Source organism: Nerophis lumbriciformis, linkage group LG37 (genome assembly GCF_033978685.3).
Source record: "Nerophis lumbriciformis linkage group LG37, RoL_Nlum_v2.1, whole genome shotgun sequence".
Taxonomy (NCBI): Eukaryota; Metazoa; Chordata; class Actinopteri; order Syngnathiformes; family Syngnathidae; genus Nerophis; species Nerophis lumbriciformis.
This window is the reverse complement of record NC_084584.2, coordinates 10,850,502-10,872,647: the sequence shown is the minus strand read 5'-3', so window position 1 is coordinate 10,872,647 and position 22,146 is coordinate 10,850,502. Positions and strand designations below refer to the sequence as shown.

The 22,146-nt window shown below is 42.6% G+C and overlaps 1 protein-coding gene across 2 annotated transcripts in view; it reads left to right on the top strand.

The window, feature by feature from the left end:
• gabbr2 (gamma-aminobutyric acid (GABA) B receptor, 2) overlaps nt 1–22,146 on the top strand; it is a 381,082-nt gene that overhangs the window by 8,053 nt on the left and 350,883 nt on the right. Inside the window, exon 3 of one of the 2 annotated variants that reach the window (XM_061931201.1) lies at nt 827–977. Coding sequence is in view for 1 of the 2 variants with exons in the window: in XM_061931198.1 (XP_061787182.1) it covers nt 16,002–16,322 (321 nt within the window). In the remaining variant the exon portion in view is untranslated. Of the gene's footprint in view, nt 1–826; nt 978–15,905; nt 16,323–22,146 lie in introns of those variants that run through there. The other variant, XM_061931198.1, reaches the window with a different exon arrangement.

Sequence of the window (22,146 nt, the reverse complement as noted above, 5' to 3'; positions counted from 1 at the left end):
TTGTAGATTCTTATAGTAACATTAGGTTAAGCTTTGTCAGTGTGCCGTGTTTTACCCAGTTTCTCCTAGGGCAACAACGTAAATATATGTTTGATGAAACGTGATTATATGCATGAGTGTATGTATGCATATGTGCTTGTATATGTACAGTATGTGTATATGTGTTTGTACAGTGAATTTATATGTACAGTATGTGTATATGTATGTTTGTACAGTGAATGTATATGTACAGTATGTGTATATGTAGGTTTTTACAGTGAATGTATATGTACAGTATGTGTATATGTATGTTTGTACAGTGAATGTATATGTACAGTATGCGTATATGTAGGTTTTTACAGTGAATGTATATGTACAGTATGTGTATATGTACGTTTGTACAGTGAATGTATATGTACAGTATATGTATGTTTGTACAGTGAATGTATATGTACAGTATATGTATGTTTGTACAGTGAATGTATATGTACAGTATGTATGTTTGTACAGTGACTACATGTACAGTATGTGTATATGTGTTTGTACAGTGAATGTATATGTACAATATGTGTATATGTATGTTTGTACAGTGACTGTACATGTACAGTATGTGTATATGTATGTTTGTACAGTGAATGTACATGTACAGTATGTGTATATGTATGTTTGTACAGTGAATGAGGGTGTGGATGTATGTGGGAGCGTATGTCCCTGTGTGTGTAGGTAAGTACCAATGTGTGTGTGTATGTATATATGAATGCATGTACGTAAGTCTGTATATATGTATGAATAATTATGTGGATGAGTATGTATGTGTATTTGTATGTACAATATATTTGTCTCCCAGTGTGTACGGGAGCCAAAGTACGACTCCAGCCACCCAGAGAGCCCAACCCAAAGCAGCAGACGTGGTGCCCAGGGAACAAGGGACCTCCGGCCCCACGCAATCAGGCCGGCCAGCGACAGGACTCCCACCGTGCCTGTGATTGGTTATTCCGGTAAGTCAATCAGAAATACTCGAACTACGGCAGGCCGTGAGGAAACAGGTTATATATTCTAAAAAAATAAATATAGAGCAATAAATGGAAGGGGAAATATAAGCGTGAGAAATGTCAAGTGTTAAGGGTTAAATTGCGTGACTCTCATGCTCAAAGCGTGAGGCTTGGCAGCTCTGAGCTAGGTCTTTAGCACAATGAAGAGTAGTAGATGCAGTCTTTACCTCGCAGGGTTGTGACTCAGTTGGAGCTGGAAATCTTAGCTCCCTCATCGCCAGCTTATGTTTCGATTCCTTCACAACAGGTGAGTGCTCAGATTAGTCGTGCTGCCGCTACTTTATCGCTGCTTTCCAAACGTACAAAATGGCCATACTTTTATCCAACTGCCCATCCATCCAGTTTCTACCGCTTGTACCTTTCGGCGATCATTCTTAAAAAATAAAAAATCCAAACATTTATCACACTTTAGATTTAATATCCGGGGGGGGGCATTGTTTGTGAACTCTTTTGGGTGCTGTCAACCATGATGTTGCTTTGTCGTTGTCAGCCGCAAACGAGAGCGGCACTCTTGTATTACGTCATCACAGAAGTCTCGCAAGATTAGAGCGGCCATATTTCGTATCAGGTCTACAATCAACCGATTCATGACTTTGCAACCGGACATTGACCGATCTATATTACATATAGATCCATCCAGAGGCTCGCCAAACGATGTATTCTTATCTCTCAAGTTAATATCGGTTATTGGTTTGTACCAATATTCTACATGTATGTGTGTTTATACACACACATACACACAGGATTTCCCCTTAATCTAATTGAATGTCGTGCGCCACCACAGCTTTTTCATTACTGCCACCCCTTGAAAATAAGTTTATTATTATTTTTTTACTTGAAAATAAATTGAAGTAATATAATGTATGAAGAAATCACACAAAGTCTGACGCTATTTTTAACTTTTATTACCAATTTTATGTTAAGCGGCACAATTCCAATAGGATTGACCTCCCGTGAAAACACTTCGTTATTCTCCGTCAATCACCTTTCAGGCACGGACGGTGTGTTTGCAAACATGGGAAAAACTGAGATTAAATCCAAACCACACAAACATAAAACAACACCAGCTGGTCAGATCTGGAGCGTTGTCAGCATGTCTGTGATGTGGACATCATATTTAAAAAGAGAAAGTCCAATCGGAGCAACAGCGCCAAGCAAATGTGACGTCATGCTCGCTGCAGTTTGCCTTTCGTCAGGGACTTTAAGGGACAGAAGTAGAGACTAAACAAGACTACATTTTATACTAATCCCCCCACCCCCATTATGTGTTGTGCTTGGATGTTTCTTATAATACCCACAAAGTTCAGTGAACAGGTTGGGTTGTGTGACCATATGTGTTGACTTTTTATGTTAGTTCATTTGCGTCTTGGATTGAGTCGTATATAAAAAAATGCTGTGCTGTGTAGACTTCAAAATGAAATTCATGGTCATTAACCTGAATTACTCACGTTGTCCTCAAGATCACGGCAAATTTGCAGCAGTTTTGCTGTCAGAGGTACCCCGCAGGTCAGCTTCCTTATTAAACTTGTGGTTTCACGGGCCAAATTAAACACACCAGTGGGACGCACCTGGCCAACGGGCCGTAGTTTGGACTCCACTAATTTAGATCGTTACCGCGTTTTATTCCTGATTGCTCAAGTGCAAACATCTGCGTGGTTACTTTGCAGCGCGTCCGTCATCATGCTGCAATTAGCGGTAATGTGTTAGCTTGACATCTCGTTAGGCAAAGACCAGCACCACGCGGGGCACTGATTGAATGTGCCATGAATGATTCATGGCACAGAGTGAACGTTTTTTGATCGAGTTTGAATTTGCTCTGTTGATTGTTGGTGGAATTAGGAGATTGTTTCACAAGTCAATCAACAGGTGGCTCACATCTTCAAAGGATATGTTGACCCTGAAGAGAAAACTCCTTAACTGTGCACCTGTCTTTGTCCTTAAACGATTTGGATCTGATTGACAGGTGATGTTTCTAACCTTTACATGCTGCTGAGCCACAATGCAGCACATTTGTAATTAGGGCCTATAAAAAAACAATTGGGGGCTCGTACTTAGCTAATCCCTTTGTTAGAATCATATATAAAAAGTCAGACAGAAACTGAATTGTATGAAAACTGAAGCAATTTTTTATGTAATAAAAAATGTAAATCCAATTAATCCGTTGCAGACACGCAAAAATATGAATACAATGGATCGCTATTACTCTCGATCTCCTGCCTTTCTGACGCATCATGGTAGTTGCATTTGGTCTAGTCCTTAATGTTGGTCGTCCATGTTGCGTCCTCTCTTTTCATCTATCTTGCCTTTCATCCGCTGTCTTTGTACACTTTTCTGATCAAATTACCAAAATATTTAAGTTTTTGTGATTTCATTTAGTAGTAGTTTTTTTTTTTTTTTTAAAACATTCTTCCTTTCTTCTAGTTTTTGTGTTTGAAATCCATCTTTGACTAGGGATTGATACTGAAGGCGCTCCTCTTTTAGCACTGACTGCACTTTGCGATCACTCCAGCAGCACTGAAAGCTGACTCCGCCAAACTACCTTGAGATAATGTCGCCATTTTCAATGCCAACAAAGAAATTGAAACAACAATGCTCCAATGTAAGTGAAGTAAGGCTCCACTTTACTAAACATGTTCTAGCTTGATGCTAATATACATTGGCTTTGCTATTGACATGCTACTGATTAGCATTTGTGATTTCACATAGCGATTTCAATCAAACCTACAGCGATTTTAGAATCAAAAAGATGGTGCGTTATAAGTACAATACTTACAGTATTAACACTTTTTAGGGCTTAACAAAAAACACACCATGAATCATACACAACTGCTCTCTAACGTCTTAGACTTGCAACTCTAATTGCAACTTCTTGTCATACTTGCAAATGAGACTCAGGAATGTGATAATAAAACAAGAAACAACTGGACAGCAGTTGTCATAATCATCATCTTTAAATGTTGCAATTAAAAATGACCATTTATTATCAAAAACAATTGATATTCAATAACACCCACAAAAGTACCAAAAACTAATACGTTGAATACCAGCATCGATTCCCATGTACTGGGAATTGGTATCGTATCGGTTCAAATGTAGAATGGTACCCTATACAGAATTGGGTGTAGTACAATTACTTTAAAGAAGAATGACAAAAGTAAAAGTTGTCATCCAAATAATTGCTTTATTGCGTACGAACTGTATTCAGTGAGAAAAAAACTGCTCAAATACTGAGTAACTGAGTAACTTCGGATTTATTTAGTAGCTATTTTTTTAATAGTATTGCACTACAATATATAACAGGGCTTATGTTAGCATATGCTCAGCTGAAACATAAATATATGCACAACTCGACGTGACAACTCAGCCTAAAAGGAATTCTTGCAGGTTAAAATGTGAACATCTACTGACACAGATGATGATGTAAATGTTCTTTTTCATACTTTGTAAGTAAATATTAAAGCGTTATGACATCATGTCACTTTTTACAGTGTGTAGTTGGAGTCATGTGACTAACAGGCTCCGTTTGATTGGTGAAATGTGACAGAAGTCTCTAACGAGCCAAATGAATGTCTTTGCAAGCAGTAATCAATAAATTGAAAAATAGATATAATGATGTAAATAAATGCAGCAATCGGCATGAAACTTAATGTAACAAAGTAAAAGTAGCGTTTGTTCTTAACAAAACACTCAAGTAAAATTAAAAGACGTTGCATTAAAACTACTCAAGAGTACATTCTATCCAAAAGGTTACTTAAGTAAATGTAATGTTATCACCCACCTTTGCTTCTCTATAACCACAGCTCAAATGCTTCTAGTTTTCTCGATAAGTTTGTTGGTAAAGTCCAGGTTTTGGAACCGTACAGTAGGATAGAATTTTTGCAGGTGTTAGTAGTTTTAATATTTTCAATAAGATTTCCTGGCTATTTAAATGTATTTTTATTTAATTGTCAGTTCTTTTATTATCAAAGTGCATTTAAGCAAGCTATTCCCCTTAATACTTGTTTCATAGGTCTGCTATAAATTAGGATTATTTGAAGAACTGGCTCACGACCATTGCTTTGTTTTTTTTACATGAGTTTCTATTTTCTGTTTTTTTCCATCCATCCATTTTCTAACGCTTATTCCCTTCGGGGTCGCGGGGGGCGCTGGAGCCTATCTCAGCTACACTCGGGCGGAAGGCGGGGTACACCCTGGACAAGTCGCCACCTCATCGCAGGGCCAACACAGATAGACAGACAACATTCACACTCACATTCACACACTAGGGCCCATTTAGTGTTGCCAATCAACCTATCCCCAGGTGCATGTTTTTGGAGGTGGGAGGAAGCCGGAGTACCCGGAGGGAACCCATGCAGTCACGGAGAGAACATGTAAACTCCACACAGAAAGATCCCGAGCCCGGGATTGAACCCAGGACTACTCAGGACCTTCGTATTGTGAGGCAGACGCACTAACCCTTCTTCCACCGTGCTGGTTTTTTTTATATATTAAATTATATTATCATCTCTTACTCCTTTTAATCTACTTGTTAATTTCATGTTACCTGTTTACTTTCTGCTGTCACGCGCTTCCATCTACACTTCTTAAACTTTACTAAGCACTTATTTCTTGGTGTTTGTGAGCTCTTATCACGCCGTCACTTAAGGACCGGCACGTCCCCTTCTCTCTCTGCCCCGGAGAGCGAGGATGCACCTGCACGTTGACAGCGGCAGCAAGCGTTCTGTTACAAAGACAATGTCACAGTGTTGTGACTTGGACAATATACCTTTTTTGAGTGGCGTGTAGTCGGGTGCACACGACACCGCGAGACACAAGCACGCACACAAGAGACTCACAGAGCAGAAGGCTGTCATCATGGCGTCACGTGGAAGCCAAACGACGCGGCATGTTCAGATGACGCCATATAACCGCGCATTGGCGCGCTTTGCGAAGGTCATGTGACCAGTGGACCGGAGCAAGTGGTCTTAATTTAGACTCGTTATTTAATCACGGAGGTTCAAATATATTAAGTGTCATTAGAGAGCTGTAATATATATATTTACATGCTGGATCATGTTTAGCATGAGATTTTGTTAATTGTTATGTAGATGTGTACATTAAGGGTACAAGTTGGGGGTTTTAACCCTTTTTACATGTCAGTGGTATGCCTGAAAGAAGGAGCTTGGACTATTTAAGGGAGGCTTCTCATTCAGTCTTATAGTGCAAACAGTGATTTTTGAGCGGCAGATTTTTGTCATTCCTGCATTTTATAAATACTAAATCCTTTTTTGTATATACTTTTCTTTTTCACAAATTATTGCACTGTATATATTTTTGCACCCTGTGCACTGCTGTCCTTGAGTTGGTGCAATGAACATCTCCAACTTGAAATCTGCGACTGAGCAATCATTGGTTGCATGTTATAGATTTTTTTTTTCTGAGGGAACTCACAACTTTTGGTGTCAGAAGTTGGATGGCCAGTCGTCAGCCACGCAAACAACATCCCAAGAAGCGTGCAGGCCTGCGCTCACAAAAACGGGAGCTCATGACAGCAGAGGAAGGTGTAGACGTCCGGGACTAGACAACAGATGAGGACATGGATGGTGCTGCAGTACGTCGGACAGCCGCTGGGATCCAGGTAGCCGGAGAGGAGCTGCCTGCTTTCATGAGGACCTTTTTGAAAGGACAGCAGCAAAGATAGTAGGTAATACTTGCAGAGCTCAGAGGACTCAGAACTTTGTTACTGCAACAGCAGGCGAGAGCTCGAGGGGCAAACTGCCCCACCAAATCCACAAGTTCATCAAACCACACCAACATCTGAAGGAACAACCACAAGCCCACACCAGCTCCGATGCTCAGCCACAGTTCTCCACTGGAGGTCGCCAGAAGTCAGGCAGGTGGCGCAGCGGGGCTAAACAGAGCCCCGCGGAAGAGGACATTGAGAACTATCTGCTGCGCTTTGAGCGCATGGCAAAGAGATGGGCGAGGCCAGGGGAAAAGTGGGTGTGTCGTCTAGTTCCTCTGCTCACAGGGAAGGCAGTGGAGGCCTACACCGCCATGACTAAGGAGAATGCCCACTCATACCCAGACGTGAGGGAGGCGCTCATGAGGAAGTTTTACATCTCGAGACCTACTGACAGAAGTTTCGCTCTGCTACAGTGCCATTGGGGGAGAACCCAGCAGAAACTTATCACCGCCTGCGAGGTCTCTATCGGCGCTTGGTTCGGCTGGAGCATATCATCTTGGAGCAACTTATCCGCGTGCTTCCTGAAGACCTCTGCACGTGGGTGAAGGCCTAGCTGCTGCTAATCTAGCCCTGCAAAACCTCAATGCCAGGAGAGGAGGCCGAGCAACCATGACGTACAGTCGTCAGATCTCATCAAAGTCCAGATCACCGCCTAGAACTACCCAGCAGCCACCTGGACCCCAAAGCCTAGCAGCAAGTGAGCGAAGCACTGGTAAGGAGCTCAGAGCTTCTTTGTGCCCGCTACGAAAAGCTCAGTTAGGTGGGGCCTGTTTCCCCCCGTGCTGAATCTATGAACAGTAAGGGAATGTGCCAACGATTAAAAAATGTGACTGTTAATGGTGAACCAGTATTTGCTTTAGTGGACTCTGGTAGTTTCCTGTCGCTAGTTCGAAGAATTTTAGTGCCAACAGGCATGGTTGAATACAGCAGGATGGAGGACATTTTGTGTGTGCACGAAAACAAACACTACTACCCTACGGTAGTGTTACGATTGTTGTGGACAAACAATCCTATCTACTAACTGTAGGAATGGTGGACAGTCTGCTGGTGGATGCCATTATAAAATGGGACTTACCAGTGTTATTGGATGTGCTAATGGAAGACAGCATGGTAACTTGTCAGTTTCTATGGTCAGGTGAGCCCAGGTCAGAGCAAGTGCTGGGACTAGTCAGTAGAAGGGAGGCATGAAGGAAACCCCTAGCTCTAATCCCTTCTCCACCCTGGACAGTAGTCTATTTGAAGAGGCTACAAAAGGCCAGCGGAAGTCACGCCAACAGCGGTGCTTTGAAAAAGTTCTGCAAGCAGGGGAGCCAGACCTCAAACAGAAATTGGGAGAGGACATATGAGAGGTGCCAAAATACATTGGGGTTTTGCAAAAAGGGGATGTGACTCTTCAACCTTTGTTTGAGAAAATGGTTGAGGTTCAGGAGGTAGAAAATTGTAACAGTGTCTTGTGCTAGAAAATGTTAGCAGAGGGTGCCAAAAACCTAGTGGTACCGGGAACGTGTCGACCCCTTTTTTACACCTGGTATGTACCGTACCCTGAGCAGAACATTTAGGCCGCAACAAAGCATACTTGCGATTAAGCTCTAGGTTTTATTGGCCGTCTATGTATGCAGTTATACAGACTTTTTGCAAGACATGTCCCATATGCCAAAAGACTTGTAATATCCATAAAGCAGACCGGACTTGTTTATAGCCACTACCCATAATAACCCCATTTCGTTGTATAGCCATGGACATTGTGGGTCCATTAGTTAAGAGCAGTAAGGGATGCAGTGTATTTTACCAACTAGTGACTATGCAACGTGATTTCAGGAGGCATTTCCCCTCAGTACAGTTACTGCTCCTGATGTGCTGCAATGCCTGATTCAGTTGTTCTCCAGAGTGGGGATACCGGACGAGATCCTCACGGATCAGGGAACCAGCTTTACCTCCAGACTGATGCAGCTGGAGCAATTTTGCATTGTCTATCGGGAATAAAACCAATCAAAACCACCCCGTACCACCCTTAGACGGATGGTCTGGTGGAGCAATTAAACCAAACACTGTAGAGGATTCTGCAAAAGTTTTTAGCAGACACTGGGCCAGACTGGGACCAATGGCTACCCTTCCTTCTGTTTGCCTACCAGTAGGTACCCCAAGCATTCACTGACTTTTCCCCGTTTGAACTGCTGTATGGCTGGGAGGGCCAGGGCCAATTGGACCTGCTATTGAAGAGTTGGGAAGCTCCGACCCGGACAGCCAATGATCGTAGTGTAGTGCAATAAGTGCTGGAAATTAGGGAACGGCTGGCCCAGTATTGGGAAGAGGCAGAGGTCAACCTGCCAGAGGCCCAGTCTACTCAAACTGCGTGGTACGACCAACAAGCCAGACATTGAGACTTCCAGCCTGGGCAGAAGATCTTGCTGCTCCTGCCATCTTCAAACAGCAAGCTGCTAGCCAAGTGGCAGGGCCCCTACACAGTGCTCAGGAAGATGGGCCCTGTGACCTGCGAGATCCACCATCCTGAAAAGCACAAGACAAGCAGACTTACCATGTCATTATCCTGAAGGAGTGGAAGGAGGCTTGATCCATAATCCAGTGGCATCTCTGATGGTGAAGAAGGTGGACAGTGAAGGAGAGGAGGACACTACCCTGGCAGACTTTGCTGAGAGCACAGCACCTGTTCTTGACCACTTCACCCCAACACGGACCAGTCAGCTCAACCAAGTGTTCCAGAAAGTGCCAGAGCTGTTTGATGCCAACCCAGGGAGGACAGGGCTTGTTGAGCATGCCGCCTGAGAGAGAGAGCCTATCCGCCAGCGGTCCTACAGAGTTCCCTAACATCTGGTGTCGCCACTGCGCGAGGAAGTGGAGGAGATGCAGCGCTTCGGGGTGATCGAGCTATCGCAGTCAGAGTGGTGCAGTCCGGTGGTTATTGTGGTGAAAAAAGTTGGTACGCTGCGCATCTGCATGGACTTTCGCAAACTCAATGCCAACTCTGAGTTCGACACGTACCTGATGCCTCTTGGTGATTACCTGCTGGAGAGGATTGGCAATGCCCAGTTCATAACCACCATTGACCTCTGTAAAGGCAACTGGCAAGTGCCCTTTGAAGAAGCCAGTTGCCCTTACACCGCCTTCCAGACATCTACTGGTCTCTTCTAATTCACGGTGACGCCGTTAGGACTGCACAGCGCGCCAGCCACCTTCCAGAGACTGATAGACTGTGTGCTGCAAGGGTGTGAGGACTGCAGCGCTGCCTACCTGGACGATGTGGTAATCTACAGTAACACCTGGGAAGATCACCTGAGCCACCTACAGCGAATACTGAGTCGGAACCAGCAGGCAGTATTAAACCTGAATCCGGCCAAATGTCAGTGGGCCAAGGAGGAGGCCAAGTACCTTGGCTATCGTTTGGGATGTGAAATGCGACCACAATTGGATAAGGTGGAAGCCATCCGCAGCTGCCTGCGGCCTCGGACAAAGAAGGTGGTGAGGTTCATCTTAGACCTGGCGGACTAGTACAGGAGATTCGTCCTGCAGTTTGCCACCATTGCTGCTCCACTCACAGCTCTGATGGCAAAGAACCGGAGGAATTCTGTCGTCTGGAGCAAAGCCTGTGAAACCGCTTTCAGGATATTAAAAGACTGCCTGTGTTCATCATCTATGCCAAGAATGCTGAACTTCAAGAAGCGGTTCTTCGTCGAGACCGACGCGTCTGCTGTTAAACTCGGGGCAGTCCTAGCGCAAGGGGATCCTGGGGCGGAACAACCGATCCTGTATCTGAGTCGGAGGATGCTGCCACGTCAGACCAGGTGTTCTAATGTGGAGGAGGAGGGCCTCGCCATTAAGTGGGTCCTGGAGAGCTTGAGGTACACCTGTTGGAAAGGGAGTTCGACCTTGAGACGGACCACCGTGCCTTGACCTGAATTAATTCAATGAAGTAACACAACAGCCGCCTCACCCATTGGTATCTATCACTACTACCGTACCAGTCCCAGATTCGACATAGAACAGAGAAGAACAACGTTGTTGTGGCAGACTACCTCCCAGGTTGCCGTACATTGTCAACTTTTGTGAAGAAGGGTATAATGTGACTGCGCTCTTATCACACCGTCATTTCGGCACCTACCCCTTTCTCTCCAGCCTGGAGAGTGAAGACGCACCTGCACATTGACAGAAAGAGCAAAGGTGGTGTCAAAAAGACAATATCATAATGTTGTGACTTGGACAATATAACTTTTTAAAATGGCATGTAGCCGGGTGCATGCGACACCGCGAGACACAAGCACGCACAAAAGAGACTCACCAAACAGTAGGCTGTCATCATGGCGTCACATGGAAGCCAAAACGATGTGGCACGCTCAGATGCCGCATTTCAAGCTGACTTAAAAATAGCTTAGCTATTAGTATACTTAGTTTTAGCTAGTTGTGTAACATGTTTAGCCTTGCTCTCCAGTGATTGTGATACTTGCGATACCTAAGATACTAAGAAATGCAGTGTATTTGCTGTAATGGAAGTGACTATTATTAACTTAAAGGAGCGGCTCCGCACTGTGTATGCCAGGGAACTCAAAATAAATACAGTATCAGCCAGAGGGGATCGACATTTGTGACCTGCATTAAAAGGCAATAATCGCAATGTTGATCACTAAAATCGCCCGATTTTGATTGGATGGCTAATGGATCGGCACATTCCCACTTGTAACTAACTAATGAAACACATTACTTGATTGAGCTACTTATGAACAGCCCGTTTGAGCGCCCCCTATTTGCAAAAAAATGCAATTAATTGTGTTCATTGTTCTGGAGCGTATTTGCTCCTGATGTTTGCAGCGTAGAGGAGGAGGCAAAACACTTGACCTAGATCTTCCACTTAGGACATTTCTTCCTGGAGAGGTCGAGATCTCACTAGGATCAGGAGTTGCATACGAGCAACATCCTGATGATCTGCTTGGTCTTTAGGAAATAAAGGACCTCGCTCTTGAAATTTTTGGAGCTCACTCGCTGCGTGGAAACAAAGCAGCCGGCAGGTGGGATCCTTCACAGCGATCGATGGTCACTTCATCATTTTTAGAATGAAGCAGCACTTCAGTCAAGCTGCTCTTCACGCAATCGACCATCTTTGCCTATTCTATAGCGTCACCCATGCAATTAGCTGTTTGCCGTCTTTGCATTGAAGTGATGGCTGCATCCTGGGTCAAAGCTTCCTTGCCGCCAGCAGTCGAAAAGCTTTTTCTCACATAACCCCCCCCCCCCCCCCCCCCCAACACCTCCCTTCACCACTCTCCTCCTCTTCCCACGCCTGGTTAACAATCCCGTGAATTATACTGCGATTGCATTGTATTTTTTATTTTTTTATCGGTGCACGCGGGGGCTGCGGGGGAAGTTAATCCCCTCACACATGAATAGAAAAGCACTCGGCCAGGCTCCGACCTGCAGGATGTGCAGCTAATGGACTCACGGACGCTCCTCAGCTTTGCTCCATGTGAGCTCAAGTGGGTCCAAATGTAGAGTTTCTCTCCAGAACACTTTGTGACACCTAATTTACTTCTCTTTACAGACACCGAGATCCGTTCCCTCTTCCACTGCATATTGTGCTCCTTTGCATTAGCACAAGCAGCTACCATCAGGCCCTTTTTTGGAGCATTAGTGCACCATTGGAACATTAGGCAATAATTTATATGGCTGGATCAAAACAAACACACACATACTAACTTTAGCATCTCCACACTCTTCTCAGTCTCTTCTTGGTTGAAGTGAGGACACAAAATGAAAAAAATAACCCCACACACTGACATTAGCTTACCTGGCAAGCTGCAGTATTATACTCCGCCGTCTCCACTCCGTTCCCTCAGTCTCCTTCTGACTGATGACCATAATTGTAATATTTGAGGACACAAAATGACACGCTAATATTAGCTTAAGCTGCAAGCTGCAGTATTATACTCCGCAGTCTCCACTTTGCTGTCCTCAGTCTCTTTCTGCGACAATAGTTGTAACATTTGAGGACACAAAATTACAAAAATAAACATGCTAACATTTACTTACCATAAATGCTGCAGTGTTATACTCCACAGTCTGCCCCAGTCTCCGTTTGCATAAGATTTGTCTCCTTATGAGGACACAAAATGACACGCTGACATTAGCTTAACCTTCAAGCTGCAGTATTATACTCTGCAGTCTCCACTTTGCTGCCTCAGTCTCCTCTTGGATACAATTTGCCTCCTGCCTGAAGACCATAATTGTAACTTATGAAGACACAAAATGGCAAAATTAAACACATGGTAACGTTAGTGTACCCGCCATGTTGTGGTATTATACTCCAGTCTCCTGAGTCTCCTATTGATTTAAATTTCTTGGTCAGTCTCCTGATTGACAACAAACGTAAGGACACAAAATTACAAAAATAAGCGCACACACTAACATTTATTTACCCTGAACGCTGCTGTATGATACTCTACAATCTCCACTCTTCTGCCCTCAGTCTTCTTTTGCGTAAGATTTGTCTCCAGGCTGATGACTCGCGTAACATTTAAGGGCACAAAATTACAAAAGCAAACACCGGCATAACTTATAAGCACACAAAACGGCAAAAATAAAAACTTGCTAATGTTAGCGTACCCTTCATTCCATGGTGTTTATATTCCAGTCTGCTGAGTAGGGCTGCACAATTAATACAATTTTAATGGTGATTGCGATTTTGGCCTCTACGATTAAATGAGGGTGGTCGTCAGCGATATTAACATTTAAAAAAACAGACTTCCCTGCATTTCAAACTATGCACGTTGACAACCAACAGTCAGCCAACCACGAGGGGGCGACCGATAAACAGTGGACTCATGTAAGGGTGAGTGACAACAGAGGTTGAAGGTAGATCAGCCAGTAGCTCCTGAAAATATTAAGACAAGTAAATGCATTATTACATCAGTGCCCTCCCCTCCCGCAGTGAAACACGACCACACGCTTTGCCGTTGTCTGGATGAACCAACAACAAACGGCACATCGAGTTGCACGGCACATTGGTATGCGCATTTACACAAATTATCGAGTTGTGGAAACACGTTAAGCATTAACAACACTTCCCTTCTTTGCCCGCGCTGTAAAGCTGGTTACTAACAGAGCGCCCCGACGAACAGCTGCAAAAGCAGGGCTGCCCAAAATACAGAGCGTAACATCACAAGTGCACTCAAGGACCCCGTCTCCATCCACCTCTCAGACTCGCTAAAATAACGGACGTAATAATGTTTTATTTGGCCAAAGACATTTGGGGGCGGCGTGGCTTTAGGCAACTTGAGGGTTCCAGGTTCGAATCCTGATTCCGCATCCTAATCACTGCCGTTGTGTCCTTGGGCAAGACACTTTACCCACCTGCTCCCAGTGCCACCCACACTGGTTTAAATGTAGCGTAAAGATGGAGATAAAGGGTTTCACTATGTAAAGCGCTTTGAGGCGCTAGAGAAAAAGCGCTATATAAACATAATTCACTTCACTTCCTGTCCTATATATACTGTGAGCAGTACAATGAATGTTTATTTAAAATACCGACTACTTTGGACTGGTAGTAGTCAATGTTAACGAAGGGAATTTACACTTCAATGACTGTCGTTGGCTTTGACAGTTAGGATTGCTCGTTTGCATTAAAGCATTTGTTTTTGTCACTACAATAGGGCGAAACCATCCTTTCCCAGGCACACCCCCCTGGTTTTCGGAGTATAAATATTTGGTTAAATTAAAAAATTAGGGCTGCCAAACTATTTAACTGTTTAATTTTAATTACATTTTTTATATCGTTTTGCCATATTTTCAATTCTTGCTGCTTATTGTACAGTGTACTTCGTTGCTACTTTTTCTCCTTAAAAGCCGCCACTGTCCTCTTAATATTTGCACATTTTGTAGATGGCTGTCCACGCGGTTGTTATTGTCCACATGGCAGACATGCTCATTATGGTCCTGACAATCACGTGCGTTTTGTTTACATCCGGTTCGGCAACGTTGTTTTCAGTGATCAGTCTTTTTTTCGTTGGCCGAGTTTTCGGTACATCACTTGTCAATAATGCGCAAATAGGCTATTCATACTGTAACGATCTGCTGGTGGTAATGTTTTATTTTCGTGTGGTTTTGTTGTTAATTTTTCCTATGATTTCAAACAGCGTCCGTGCCTAAAAGTGGATTGGTGGAGAATGAGGAGGAGGTGTTGTTGCGGAGGTAAAACGTCTTGGAATTGTGCCGTTTGTTATAATAAGATTGGCAATAAAAGTTAAAAAGAGCGTCGGACTTTGTAATTTCTTCTCGGGGCTACAATAAATTACATTACTTTAATTTATTTTCACGTAAAAAAAAAAGTATTTTCAAGGTGTTGCTGTGGCGGTACGCTACATTCAGTTATGTATTTATATATGTATCTCTATCTATATATTTATATATATATCTATATGTACAGATATATGTATATATATGTACATATATTTGTGTGTGTATCGTACTGTAGATATGTCAACATTCAGCGTGATGAAGAGTGCTGTGCTTAGAGTGTAACATAAAAGCGGTTAAATCCCTCTCGGCTGTCATGAGTCTGCCCTGCAAAATCCTCTGCTCCCTCCCTCCCTCCCCGCCATCCCTCACTTCATCCCTCTCTATCTCTCCTCCCCTCCTCCGCATCCTCCCGCTCTCTTTCCTCCTCCTCCACTCTCCTCCTGTGCGCACCAACACCACCACCAGCAGCGGCAAGCGGCATCGGCATCAGCGGTGCTCCTCTGACGCACCATCCGAGGATGAGCATCCTTCCTGCGGGCTGACTCCCTCGACATCCTCTTCACCCCTCGCCTCCTCTTTTCTTGCTTTCGCTTCAGCTGTTTGCTGCAAGTGCTCTGCATGCTTTCTGACGGCGAGGATTTGCGCACTCTTGGCTGGGAATTTACTTGGAGAGTCACCATCATCATCATCGACCCCCCTCCTCTTCTTCTTGGTGTTTTTTGGCGGGTTGGGTAGGAGGGCATTCCTGCTAGATAAGAGTTTCAAAGGTGAGGAGAACATCGCTGGGATTGGAATATTCTACTCCTCCAGAGTGCATCCACTTGTCGTCGTCTCCCCACTGCGGGGGCTGCTGCGGATTTTAGCGCCTGCTCTCTCTCCTTGTCAACTGGGGGCGGGCGGGCGGGTGGCCGGGGGGGTGTCAGCGAACCATCCCGCACCAGGACCAAACCCCGAGCTGAGTCGGCGATGGCCCCCCTGTGACACGGCGGCGGGATCCTCGTAGCATGGCCCCAGCCCGGCGGGAGCGCAGCGGCCGGGAGATGCTCCTCCTGGCGGCGGCGGGCTGCCTGCTCCTGGGTGCTGCGCTGCTGCAGCCGGCGCTCGCCAAGGTGTGCAACGACCGCACCAAGCGCGGACAGGACAACAGCTGGTTCGCCCGGGACGGCGAGGATTTGCCCATCATGGTGCTCATGCCCATGAACGAGTCGGCGCTGATGAGCGGCATCAGCCAGGGGATCGAACCCGCGGTGCAGCTGGCCATCCAGCACATGAGGGAGTCCAGGAAGTACTCGTTCTCCCTCATCACCAAAATCTACGACACCGAGGTGAGCTTGTCTTCCGGTCACTTCGTTAGGTACACCAGTACAATGCAGAAGGAAGATGACGTCATCTCACAGCATGTTTTTTATTATTATTATTAATCATCTTTTGGAGTTCTCAGCATTCCTCCCGCTTTGAATTTGCACCGCCACTCCTGCCAGTGCCTGTAGATGGCGTGATTGCACGCAGCTTTCCTGGAAAAAGCCACTGGAGATGGCATCAGCCAGCATTCCACAGCTGCTAATGATTATTGATAGCCAAGATTAGAAAGGACTTGTTTCATACTATACTTAACATTCGCTCCGCTCTTTCCAATTTATGCGGCCTCTTCTTTTCTGGAAGTATGCTTTTTTTGTTAACAAAAGAGAAAAAAGAGACGAGAGTGCCGCATCAGTTGCCATGCCAACGCGGGAGGAATGTGCAAGTTTGACTGAACTATTCTCTCCATCCATCCATCCGCCTGTCCTGTTAGCACTGCTGATTATCTCACGTCTTTTTTGTCTTGGAATGCACTTAAAGAGCTTTTCTGTTTCACCTGCTGATGCGTGGTTGGGAAACAAAAGGCCAATTAACGGTTAATTGCAGAGACTTGCGGTCAAAGGTTATGGCCTCTTATGGTATTTAGAATACATTTCTGTGTATATTAATATTGTTACATCTTCAGCGTATTAGGGTCAGAAGCAGAGGTACAGAAGCAGGACATGTGTGCCTTAGGGTGTATCCTCTGCAGGCCATACTATGGACAGCATAAGCTGCAATAATGCACGACTGAGCTTTTATTGGTCCGTTACGCTATTGTACGACCCCATAGGGTGTCTGCTTGCTCGGAATGACCGTCACTTAAAGCCTTACAGTTCAACGTCAACAAAAAACATGGCCGTCAGCCGCCATCAGCGAATGTGTTGTTTTTTTGACTGTCAGCAACTTTTGACTTGAATACTTTTTTTTTTTTTTTTGAGCATTGGTTTATAGGTGTGTCCGGATAAGATATCGATTTTGGAGCCTTAAGTAGTGGCCGATACCCGATATTGATCCGATAAGATATCAGCATGAATTACACATACTTTTATTATTCGGTGGTGAGCCTGGACGATAAATCTTTTTTATCGAGTTTTTAGTTGCAAACGATAAAAAAACAAAACTTGTTTTGCATGATATTTGTTCCAAAGAAAATAAAAGTGTCCTCAGCGGTTTTGTTTTGCGGCAACAGGCGTGGACCAAATCACTGTTCGCTGCAAAGTTTGTTTAAAGAAGGAACCTGCACAACAAACTTATTCCAGCCTCTGAAACCGAAGCATCCAGCCTAGAGGGCGAAATGCAACTCTTTACGAGGCAAACAACAACAAACAAACTACAGTTAAAAAGCAGCTTACTGTGGTGGAATCAAATGATAGAGACTTCTTAATGCTAAATTTTTACTGACACAAGTATTTTATTCAAGACAGAAGTTTTGTCTCCCATCGGAATAACTTTATAAGCAAATGCACCACAGTAATTATGCCAGAATGATCTACAATAGCTAAATTTGATCTGTTTATGTTTTTTTGCCTTTTCTATAAAGTCCAATTTATATCTTTTTTGAAAAGAACCCACTTAATAAAAAATGCAATTCTGCTAGGAGTATAAGATGCAGTGTATGCAGTGCAATTTCAAACTACTACTTTTTGATCAAAATATAATGAAAGTAAGCTCCGTTTGCATTCATTGGTTTCTTTAAAAAGTAGAGGATAAAATCGGAATAATCAAATCAGTTTTTTTATTAAAATATTCGAGATTCAATTTTTCGGCCATATTGCTCAGGCCTATTTAGTAGTAGTGTGCAATGTTAGAAAATATTTAATGAAGTGAAATTAGTCAAAAAGAGAACAATGGTAGTTATGAAAATGGACTTATGCTGTCTTTAAGTTGAAGTGGGGTGGTAATTGTTCACCAAGTGGCGCCACAGTAATTTATGAAGTGAAGCTTATGACCCAGTTAGTCGAATGATGCGGTAGGGATGATGTTTGATAAGAAATTATCAAGTTCGAGCCTATTATCGCATCCTCTTATCGAACCGATTCCTTATCGATTCTCTTATCGAGTCCAGATAGGTTGTTGTATATGGAAAAAAAAACACATTTGGTTTAACAAATCACTTCACATTCTCTACTGCTCGCTGCTATAGTGTTACCATATCTGAGTTATTGTGCAGAAATGTGGGGAAATAACTACAAATGTGCGCTACATTCGTTAACTGTGTTACAAAAAAGATCAATTAGACTGATACATAATGTTGGATATAGAGAACATACAAACACTTTATTGAGTCAAAAATATTAAAGTTTGATGATTTGGTAAAATTGCAAACAGCTAAAATGATGTGGAATTAAATGATGGAATGGATTAAGTAAATAAGTTAAACATTGTACTGATATGATCCAGTTTAAGAGGTTGTTCAAATGAATAGTGCTTACAAAGTACAAAGAAGAAGAATTATGAGAAATATTTTCAACCTTATTGAAAATAAGATATTCTTCATCTCAGTATATTAATAATGACTGAATCAATTACTTACATATTGCAAAACTGTTGTATATACTAATTCACCGATATTTTATTATAAAAAGGTCAGTAAATTATGTATACATTTGTAAACGCTATGAAGTGGGAAAGGGGTAGGATTAAATAAGCTTTACTTCTTCCTACTCCTGTAAAGTGAAATGATATGAAACTGTGATGTATTATACTGTAAGTATGTTCATGTTCCAAATAAAGAAATAAAGAAAGCACTAGTTTATTAGACAGACCTGCAAACTCTGTCGTGGTGTAGGCTACAAGATAACGTTAACGTTATCAGACACATATAAAAAGGCTCACGTTAACGTTCCCGTTAGCCACTGACTATGCTTAGGTAACGTTAGTCTAGCTAACATTACTGCAGTCCTGGTTGACATAAGAGGTAACGTTACTACAAGTGAGCAGATATGGAAATTAACCGGCAACAGTTAACGTTAGTTACTCACCGGCGTCACCGCCACTGTAACTGGGACTTGGGCAGCTGGCAGAAGAAGAGGGGCGTTCTTCATCGTCTCTGCCACTGCTTCTCCATGTGTCGAAGACACTACACGGTTCTCGAACTTTCAGGTTATGTGCAGCCTGCACATGTTTCAACATGCTTGTTGTGCTCCCTGCTTACACGAGAGCGAAGCCTGGCAATAATTGCATATTGCTGCTTCCTCGTTTTTTTTTGGTGAAATGAAGCCATGCCTTAGAGCGCTTTTCCCGGTCCATTTTGTTCCTGCTTTTCCTATCTGCGCCTAATGACTGAGCTACGTGACGTCATTTGTTGTGATGTCACACGGGGCATTTCTTGTCGGGACGGGATTCGTTCCCAGGGATTCGAATAAAGAATCAACTCTTTTTCTTTACTATAGTGGTCTCGATAACGGGTACCGGTTCTCAAAAAGGGATTCGAGTCCGAGGACTCGGTTCTTTTCTTATTGAACAACCGGGAAAACTGGGTTTGAGTATCATCCCTATGATGCGGACATGTTTGTTACTGGATACATTAATACATTTCAGCCTTTGTATGTGTAAGTAATATGCAACTATAATTATTTGATGCATGTTTATATTGACAAATGTGCTGTTTTGCACTGCAATCAGTGATGGGCAAGCTACTTGGAAAATGCAGTAAGCTAAGCTACGAGTTACACGGGAAGCTATCCCCAGAGAATTGTAGCAAGTTACCCGAAGAGCTACACAGCAAAAGTAGTTTGTAACATTATATAAACTTAATGTACAACGTTTCACCAAACAAGAGAAACAATGCTCAGTTTGATTGAATAAAATAAACACTAGAAACATGCCCTTTGTCTGGCTTTTGAACATTTATTTTAAATGATGTACCATGTACAAAATGAGGGGAAAATACAAAGGAAACAAAAGTCAGTGAAACAACAATAATAATGATAAATATACATAATATATACTCTAATGGCAACTTTTCAGCACAAGCTAAATTACTGTTTTAACAAGTTAAGGTGGCAAAATGACAATAACCTGGCCAAAGGAACAAAGTATTTGTCTCTCAAAAGACATTAAAGGGGAACTTCACTTTTTTGATCGTTCACAATCATTATGAGAGACATAACGGATGGATTTAAAAGAACAAAATGCATTCTAACTTGTTAATAAACAAATTACAGAGGAGCCTGTAGGAGGTCCTCTATTCAGCCCATAAAACACAATAAATAACCATCCAAAAAGCGCCAACAATACTCCATTTACATTTCGGTACTTGAATACTAACGAAGTATTAGTGATATTGTTAATATAAACGCTAACGCAGACAAACTATTTATAGCGGCACCGTGATCACCAGTTTATGCTGCTATGTTTACGTCATAGAGAGGTCAGCTGTTTCCTGGCTTCCTTGCTCCCTGTAAGTTCATTCTAGATCATAAATCATTCCTTTCAATGGCGGAAATGGCAAGAACGACACGCGATTGGCTCCAACTCCCTTTTCTTTGCGAGGATTATGAGTAATTTTGTCATCTAAATGGGACTAACAAGATTCTATTAGTGGCCATCCGAATGACAGAAGACCTTGTACAGTAAGTGAGGTTTTATGTTTGTTGGCTCTCATGAAGTCTGCAGTGAGTAATCAGTGATGTCAAAAAAAAAGAAGCAGTTTTTGAAATGAATGCTTAAAATGATCAAAATACGTAAATATTACATTGTATTATGCTTTATTACATATATTATATATACATATATAAAACTTAAATGGAAGTGTTTGGGTGTTTCATAATGATTGTGAACGATAGGCAAAATTCCAAAAAAAGTGTGTATTGTTTTGCCCTAATTTCAACCAATCGTGACTCATCATAGTAAACCAACCAATCATCTTGGATTTTCTTATACGTAAACCAACCAATCATTGATTTTATTCTCATATTTTTGTCCCCTGCCTGTGGAGTTGCACGAGTCCATTTCTCTTTTTTTTTCTTTCTCTTCTCCCTCTCTCTTCTTTTGTAGTTTGTCGGTCTGCAGCTAAGCTACCAGCTACATGGGTCTAAAAATAGCGACGCTACGGAAATCGCTACTTGTTTAAAAAATAGTCAAGCTACAGGGAAATGTAGTTTAGCTACGTAGCTTTGCTACATGTAACGAGCTACTGCCCAACACTGTCTGCAATATTGTTCAATGATTATTACATATGTCTATCTTGCGTGCTATTGTGTGCTTAGCTGTTATGTAGCTGCTAGCTTGTAGTTGCCTATAGCCTAGTATGTTTACTTTTTGTAAATGACTTGACTAAAATAGATTAAAAGACCAACCTTGCATGCTTATTGGAAGACATTTACACCAAGGCGTTTGAGACACCCTTAATTTATAATTTTTTTTAATATCTATTCTATTTAAATGTCATTTTTTTAATGTGTTTTTTGTAGTAGATTTATGTAAAAATGTGTAAGATTTTAGTTATTTTGCTACAATGCATATTGCACTAATTAACTTTTTCAGCTATAACACAGAGCTGAAATATTGAGCTAGTTGAGCATATATTGACAGACATTCACATCTTTAATGTATCAAATTGGCCCCTGCTTGCCTAAATGTGTTTGTTTGTGGTCCTCTCAGGAAAAAGTTTGGACTTTTACTGAATCAGCCTAGAAAAGCTCTGCAAAACGTATTACTATTAAGATTATTATTATGAACATAACGACTTGGGAGTGGTGTTCTTTTGTTCTTTTAAAAATTTCCGACCTCCCACGTTTGTCATACCGTAGGAAAAATGTTATCATTTTAGTGCTTGAAGATGATAAGAAAAAATATGAAATGCAG